The sequence below is a fragment of the Takifugu flavidus genome, chromosome 21 (genome assembly GCF_003711565.1).
Source record: "Takifugu flavidus isolate HTHZ2018 chromosome 21, ASM371156v2, whole genome shotgun sequence".
Classification (NCBI taxonomy): domain Eukaryota; kingdom Metazoa; phylum Chordata; class Actinopteri; order Tetraodontiformes; family Tetraodontidae; genus Takifugu; species Takifugu flavidus.
Window position 1 is genome coordinate 5,962,316 of NC_079540.1, and position 8,232 is coordinate 5,970,547.

General features: G+C 55.1%; 1 protein-coding gene across 8 annotated transcripts in view; it reads left to right on the forward strand.

Annotated features, from left to right (window-relative positions):
* LOC130518183 (receptor-type tyrosine-protein phosphatase U-like) overlaps positions 1-5,834 on the forward strand; it is a 72,710-nt gene extending 66,876 nt beyond the window's left edge. For 4 of the 8 annotated variants that reach the window (XM_057020584.1, XM_057020581.1, XM_057020585.1 and 1 more), the window contains 8 exons: positions 244-379; positions 818-967; positions 1,868-2,182; positions 3,245-3,370; positions 3,747-3,800; positions 4,193-4,350; positions 4,677-4,812; positions 4,961-5,834. In XM_057020584.1, the coding sequence (XP_056876564.1) occupies positions 244-379; positions 818-967; positions 1,868-2,182; positions 3,245-3,370; positions 3,747-3,800; positions 4,193-4,350; positions 4,677-4,812; positions 4,961-5,023 (1,138 nt within the window). In that variant the 3' untranslated portion in view covers positions 5,024-5,834. The remainder of the gene's footprint in view (positions 1-243; positions 380-817; positions 968-1,867; positions 2,183-3,244; positions 3,371-3,746; positions 3,801-4,192; positions 4,351-4,676; positions 4,813-4,960) is intronic. The other 4 variants (XM_057020586.1, XM_057020583.1, XM_057020587.1 and 1 more) reach the window with 1 other exon arrangement.
* The last annotated feature ends 2,398 nt before the right edge of the window (positions 5,835-8,232 follow it).

Sequence of the window (8,232 nt, forward strand, 5' to 3'; positions counted from 1 at the left end):
TTCTGAATGAATTTCTGGAGTCCTGATTATGATGATGCTAATGCTACTGCGGCGTGACCTGCTGTCAGTCCTCGGATGGTAATTAGCCCCTCGCGGCTCCGTGCGGCTGAAAGCCCAAACTGTCAGATCAATGAGCTAACCGTCACTCTGGATAACGTCACGCTGGCGGCTTCTGGATCGCTAGAAACGGTAACAGGACTTTAGCCACGGAGGCTAACAGGTTTTCTTCTTCTCCCGCTGCAGCATGGGCGCGGGCAGGACCGGCTGCTACATCGTGCTGGACGTCATGCTGGATATGGCGGAGTGCGAGGGCGTGGTGGACATCTACAACTGCGTGAAGACGCTCTGCTCCAGGCGGATCAACATGATCCAGACGGAGGTGAGCCGGCTAGCTTTGGTCTGGGAGTAGAGGCAGCCGGTAAATGCTAACACCGCGGTACTCGTCTCCTCAGCCTCGTCTGTTCCCCTCTGAACGTTCGCGTTCTCGCAAATTAGGAGCGATGAAGACGCTGGCGGAGAGACGGCCCCTGTGCTTTGATCTTTTGTTGGGTTTGATGTCAAAACGAATTTCTCACGCGTCTCGTTAGCCGCGCGGCTCGCGATGGTATTTGAATCCCGCGAGTGGGTCGTGTTCGGGGGCTTTTGTTTTTTTTTACATTAACAACAGGCAAAGAACATTTGACAGTTGAATTCAGCAGCCGTAAAAAAACGAATCAAATTCCTCATTGTTCCCGCAGAAAAGCGGACTAGCGCTCTGCGGCGCGGACGATCTTTTTCGCGTATTTACAGATGTTTTTCCTCGCCGTGTGCCCCTCAGGAGCAGTACGTCTTCATCCACGACGCCATCCTGGAGGCCTGTTTGTGCGGAGAGACCGCCGTCCCCGTCAACGAGTTCGCGCTGACCTTCAAGGAGATGCTGAAGGTCGACACCCAGAGCAACACGTCGCAGCTGCGGGAGGAGTTTCAGGTACTAGCGCTAGCGCCTCGTTCAGACTCTCTTTTGAGTCTTTGTTCTTCCGCAGAGCTCGTAGCCTCGCAGTAGCATGGCTAGCGCGGCAGCTCCCAACCCCGAGGCTAACGCCGCTTTCAAGGTTCTTACATGAAAAGCAAATGAATGTTTAGCGGCACTGTTGTGTGTTGTTTAACGGCCTCGCTCCGTAATAGCGCTATCGATCCGCGACCTTTGCTCGGAGCAATTACGCCTTTTTTTCCCTCCCTGCGTCGCGGCCCGATCAACTACTTCGGGGACGGAAAAAACCCACGATGATTGCGGCTCGTCGCTGAGTCGCAGTTTTGTGTTCGTCTCTTCGTTGTGTCGAAACGTCTCGGACGAGATAATTGGTTCATTTCAGCTCCTGTTATTCTCCCGTGTGATTTAAACCGTAACCGCGTTTTTATCGCTCAAAGCTTCGTGTTGGGTAATCGATGCCTGAGAGTCGAGTTTGAATCTGATCCTCTCGCCCCCCTACTGCCCCCCCCTCCTCTCTCCAACCCCCCTCCACCTGCCCCCCTCTCCCCCTCCCCCTCCTCTCCACCTCCCCCTCTCCACCTCCCCCCTCCATCCTCTCTCCAACCCCCCTCCACCTGCCCCTCCCCCCTCCACCTGCCCCTCCCTCTCCACCTCCCCCCTCCACCTGCCCCCCTCTCCCCCTCCCCCCTCCACCTGCCCCTCCATCCGCCCCTCCCCTCTCCACCTAACGCCCCCACTTCCCTCCACCTGCCCCCCCTCCACCTGCCCCTCCCCCCTCCACCTCCCCCCTTCCCCTGCCCCCCCTCCACCTGCCCCTCCCTCTCCACCTCCCCCCTCCACCTCCCCCTCTCCACCTGCCCCCCCTCCACCTGCCCCTCCCTCTCCACCTCCCCCCAGACGCTGAACTCCGTCACCCCCCACCTGGACGTGGAGGAGTGCAGCATCTCCCTGATGCCCAGGAACCGTGAGAAGAACCGCAGCATGGACGTGCTCCCCCCGGACCGCTCGCTGGCCTTCCTGGTCACCACCGACGGCGAGAGCAGCAACTACATCAACGCGGCGCTGGCCGACAGCTTCCTGCGGCCCGCCGCCTTCGTGGTGACGCCGCACCCGCTGCCCGGCACCACCACCGACTTCTGGAGGCTGGTGTACGACTACGGCTGCACCTCGGTGGTGATGCTCAACCAGCTGAACCAGTCCAACTCCGCCTGGGTGAGAACGCCGCCGGGTCCTTTCGGATCAAAGATCTGTCGTTGACGACGGGACCTCTCACTCGTTTTCCATAACCACGAACCCACATTTTAAATGTTCTTCATCTGTTCGCACTGTTTTAAGTTACAGTTAAAGTAACGAGTCGGAGAGCCCGTCGGGATCGTACAGTATTCCGTGACCGTCGGCGTTCCCGTCATGGGACGCACGGACGGCCGCGGTGACAGCACGTCGTCCGTATCGCCCCTGATAAGGAGGCGACGCGACAGGCCGCACAGCTATGACAGGTCCGCCAGGCGTCACGCCACGCGGCTCCTGAACATCCCCTCGCTCCGCTCCTTTAATTTAACACGGGCTGTCGTGGCGTCACCGCTCCCTTATCGTGTGGCGGCGCGTCAGCCCGCGCTCCGGTTTGTTCCGCCGCCTCCTCTATCGCCCGTTGTCATGTTGAATTCCCTCCCAGCGCCGCCGTCAGCTGCGAGCCGTCCTTCTCGCTGCGTATCACCCTTGTCAGCTTCCCTCTCCTTGCGGGTGGATTAACCTCCCATCTCACACACACACACACACACACACACACACACACACACACACACACACACACACACACCTCCTGTCTGAATGTATAAATATTTTCCTGCCCTGTGTCACCTGCTAATACCTTTCTGTCACCGTGAAACGCCGCCGTCACCTCTAAACACATCAGTGTCTCAGCCCGTTTAAACTTCCTCTCTGACAGGAAGTCCTCAGGGTCGGTCCCGGACTCAGCCTCTTTGCTGACTTCCTGTTTATCTCTTCGCCATAGGCAACGCCAAAGTTGTAAAGGTGCTAAGAGTGCTGGTGCTAAGGAGCTGCTCATGCATAATTCCCCGTATTTGCCAGGAGTTCCGGGTCAGGAGGAGGTTTCCGTCTCCGCCTCCTTTAATTGGAGGTTGCTGTTCGTAGCTAATCGTTGTCGTTCAGGTTAATCGTCTGTCTGTCAACACACGGGGGTGTCAAAAGGCAGCTAGCACGGTCATTTGTCCTGCCGGAGTCCAGTGAGCACTAACACGGCGTCTCTGTCCTCAGCCCTGCCTTCAGTACTGGCCTGAACCGGGTCTGCAGCAGTTCGGCCCAATGACCGTGGAGCTTCTGTCCAGGACGGCGGACGACGACGTCATCATCCGTCTCTTCCGGGTTCAGAACATAACCAGGGTAGGTGGTCGTGCTTTTCTTTTTAGCGTTCCAGTATATTTGAGCTATTTTACGCTCAAAGGCGTTTTGGGGTAACGGCGTGTGCCACTTTCTAAGCTCCGCCCACAATGTTTGCACTTGCTCGAGTGTCCGCAGTGATGAAATAGCGACGCTAACGCTAGCATTTTGTTCCACTGGTTTGTATTCCGTGTCCAGGTGAGTGCCTTCACCCCACTAGATTAGCCCCAACTCACATCTAGCAGCTAGCTAAGTAGTTAGCAAACCCATTAGCGGCTGACCCATTAGAGGTTCCATCCCTTGTGTCCCACCCAACCCTCCCCTCCTCAAATATTTAAGGTCTTTACGAGAAACTGATCCAACGTTGGCATCTCTGCAGGACGCCGAGGAGGTGGACACAGAGCTGGACACTGTTAGACTCTGTCCTACAAAGGTACTTCCTTGTGTAGTGGTTCTAGCACAGGTACAGATCTGAGGGTTTGGGCTATACCCTCCACTGCCTGGGATCTGCTCTGGATCCTCCTGGTCCTGAAAACCCAGAACAACCACTTGGAAGGTTCAGTCCCTTCAAAACAGAGTCCAGAATCTTCCTGCTGTTGCGCTGCCATAACTACTGCTATGCTAAACATGCTAATGTTAGCATAGGCTCTGTGGAGAGAGAGAGGAAGCAGGTGTAGCAGGTGCCAGGTAGTCATAGTGTTGCAATAAGGTCGCATCTATTAGGTTTGGAGGCAGTTTTAGCCCCGCCATGCTAACATGCTAGCTGTTTCCCGGGCCTTTGCGTGACTCCTGATGAGAATCCACTTTGTCATGTCTCTGGTTCAGCTTCAGGAAGGCCAGCTGGTGGTGCGTCACTTCCAGTTCCTGCGATGGTCGCCGTACCGCGACGTGCCCGACTCCAAGAAGGCCTTCCTCAGCCTGCTGGCCCAGGTCCACAACTGGCAGAGGGAGTGTGGAGAAGGACGCACCGTGGTCCACTGCCTGTGAGTCCTCCTCGATGACCTTCCTCGGGGGGGCGGGGCCTTTGAGCGGCAGGGGTCAGGCGGCGTGTTGGATGCGTATCTGATTAAGTCGCCGCTGCTGTATTTTAATGAGAACTTTACTGAGATATTCATCTTGAAAGTGGCCGTCTGGCCTCTTCTGACCGCCAGGGCCCCCCTCTGAGGGGGCCGTCTGTATCGGGTCACCCCCCCTCTGAGGGGGCCGTCTGTATCGGGTCACCCCCCCTCTGAGGGGGCCGTCTGTATCGGGTCACCCCCTCTTCACCTCTCTGGTTTCCTGTCTGTGTCTGCTTCCTGTTCGGGAGCAGGAACGGAGGCGGCCGGAGCGGCACCTTCTGTGCCTGCACCATGATCCTGGAGATGATCCGACACCACAGCGTAGCCGACGTGTTCTTCGCCGCCAAAACCTTGAGAAACGCAAAGCCCAACATGGTGGAGACGATGGTGAGCACAAGTAAACGTCTTTATTCCAATTATCCACATCATTCCCACCACGGAGGTGAGCTCAGCCTGCTGGGAGACGTTCCAAGGCCGCTGTGCTAAGCTAAGCTAAGCTAATGTGTTGGCTGACCCGCTCTTGTCTCTGTTGTAGGAGCAGTACCGGTTCTGTTATGACTTGGCCCAGGAGTACCTGGAGTGCCTGGAGGTCAGATAGCGCCAGTCTGACTTTTCCTGCTAGCTTGAGGAGAAGAACCGGATCCCTGGACACAGGATTCCGGATCTCCTCGGTCCACGGATACGCCTGTGGTTTCCGGAAAGAACCATCCGCCATAAAGACCCGAGAACGCCTCTGGACACACCTGTAACATACCAGATTCTTTTTTCCAGCCTTCTGCTCTGACCCGTGTCCCTGGCGACGCCTCTCAAACCAGACGAAGCCTCACAGGAGCCCCCCCCCCCTCCGCTTCACGGACTTCCTGTTCCACACCTGGCAGGATGTGGAGAGCTCAGCTGTGCTGCCTTACAACCACACCGAAGGGACCCGGTTTGTGTGTAACACTGTAAATGGTGCGGTCTGCTGTTGGTGTCTGTTCCATGTCGTACTGTAACATATATGAACTTTATTGTGCGCGAGGGTGACGGACGGAGGTCAGCCGAAGGTCAAATGGAACAGCGGGTCCCCTCTGATGGACACATCTGTACAGTCGAGTCTCGGACCTGACTTCTCTTTATTTATTGTCTGTGTATATATCCCCCCCCCATCCCCCCATCTTCCGCAGGTGTTGTAGATGTTCTCGGTGTTCCGATCCATCCCGTCATGTCTGTAAATGGGGACCAGTTCAGCATCTGCATGCTCAGTCTTAAGTGTTTTCATCGCAGCGCGCGGCTAACGTCTGCTAACGCCGGCGCCCAGAACGGCCCAAAGCTGTCGCTTTCTACATTTCTATTTATTCAGTGTGTTTTATTTTCTAACTCGTGTATAAAAAAAAGAAAGAGAAATAAACTATGTTGTTGCCTAACAGTCACACTGTGGCTTTCTTTAAACCTCCTGTCAGAAAAGGGCGGGGCCTAAACGAGACCTGCTAGCTAAAACGGCTCTCGCGTTGTGATTTGATGCCCGTTTTCTCTCTGCCGCCAGCTGCTTAAAAACTCCTCCGTTGATTCACTTTGACCTGCGTTTTAATTTAGCCTTATCACTTAATTAGCAGCTTTAATTGGCTTTTTTATCGTCGCCTCCAAACAGCCTCTTTAATTGGAGAGCCTTGATGATCCATCGATCGAGGACTCGCTGCGTTTAATCTGCAGGCGACGTTTTGCACAATCGGTGTCAGAAGCGGTTAGCCTGAGTGGCTGACGGGTCGTCTTATCTCACTGTAACTCTCCCAGCTAGCAGCTTTAGCGCATTTAGAACAAGACGCACGATGGAGACAAATGATCCCCGCCCCCCCGCATCCAAAAATATGTGTCATCACAACTTCAATGCGTGTAGATCAAAGCAGCTCCAGGAGAATAAAGCGATTAAGTTCAAAGGTCACGCTAGCGCGTATCGATGGCCGCTCGTTTAGGAGGGCGCAGATGCGCTTTTGTTGGAATTAAATGCTGATAAATTGCTACATTATCGCGTCGGAAACACGGTTGCTATTGTGTGAAGGGAACAAAGAGGAGGCGACGCTTCCCTCAGCAACTGTTTATGTTACACAAACATGTTCCAGCTCTTTATTCCCTCTGCTTGATTTTTTTTCCTGATCCGAACACCCGACAGCGATGCCTTTTCTCATCGTTACGGCAACGGCACCTGTAATTGCAGCACTAGCCATTGTTCTCATACTGAAAGGCTGATTTCACGAGCTGGGGGGGGGGGCAGGTTTAGCGTGATAATTTCGTTCATCGCATGACGTTACCGCTCTTATTGTTTTATTCCCTCGCTCTCTTGCACCTTTTTTCATTCCCCCCACCCTCCCGCTAAGGTTAGCATTGGACGCAGCCCTGCCCTGTTCCTGCAGCTGGAGCTTTACCCCCTTTCCCGTGGCCTGACTACGCCTGTAAGCTTTCAGCAGCGAGTCCAGGTTTGATTAGGACAGAAACCCCCACGGTGGGGTTCTTTGTCTCCAAATTTAGAACGCTTTGAAATTCTCCTGTTTGCTTTCATCTGTTTGCTTTATGATTCCAGTCAGGTTTTTTTTGGGGGGGGGGAGGGGGCAGGAAACCAGAAATAATAGCAGCAACGATGAGAGCAACCCCAGAGGCTTCCAGCTAACTGTGCTAACCACTCCGCCACGCTGCGGGACACCAGCTCCGATAAATAAATTAGACCCGTGTGAATGGGAATCCAGCGAGGAGTCGATTAAAGTCCAGCGGATCCTGGGTGTCCAGACAAGGACGCGAACGGAGAGCGTGTTTATCTGAGACCGGCTGCTTTATGTTGGCGGTTAGCATCCGGCCAGGAACCAGCCCGCAGCGTCCGTGCGCGGTTATATCCCCGTTAAAGAGCAGCTGCGGGCGGAGGACAAAGGAATCTGCCCTCGGCCTGGCGGCAGATTTAATCTGAGCTGACTTTATCTCCGACGCAGCTTTACGTTAGATTAGATGGCTCTTAAGGGGCCGCTGCACCCGGAGCGTTTTTCTCATCGGAGGCGGTCAGACCGCCAAAGATTCCCGCTTTTTTTTATTTTTTAACCATCGTCCCGTTCGGCCATTGATTATGTCGCCAGGATGATGGAACGCCGTCAACAGCAAATACATCCTCCCGTGACGAGCGGGAACAATGAGGCGGGTTCGCCTCTGGCGGCCCTGAATCGGTGGCACGGGGAGGGAAAAGTGATGAGACCGCTGCCCCCCCCCACACACCACCACCCCACCCCCGCACACAACATCATCTATTGAGGTTGGAGGAAAGATGGGAAGCGATGGCTCAGGGCGAGTCGATAATGACCCGGCCTTATCCCCGCGGCCGCCGCCTCCATCTTTTCCAGTCTTTGTGAGGCGACGGCTCGGAGAAAAGGCTGGCGGTCGGGGGGGGGGGGGGGGGGGGGGGGGTTGAGGAATGTGGTGCACCATGAAGGACGTGTGGCCAACAGGACAAATCCGTGAGTTTGGTCAACACATCCAGAGTATTTGGTGGAAAACCAACACAGAAATAAAATTATTGAATTGAGACGAATAATTTATATTTAGTAACGTCGAAATGGCCACTAGGGGGCTCTCTTCTCCAGATGCCGACTCCATTCCTGAGGAATTTTGAATCAGCAGCCACAATCGAGCGTCGATGGCGTTCTCCGTCCTCGCGAGCATCACAACAACACGAAAGTGTCCGACCATGAGGGTGATGGCGACTCTGTCGCGTGCTGGTCCCCTTCCGGAGGGCGTGACCACGGGCCTCCCACGCATCGGCACTTTGATTTACCATGAAGTCGCTGACGTCTT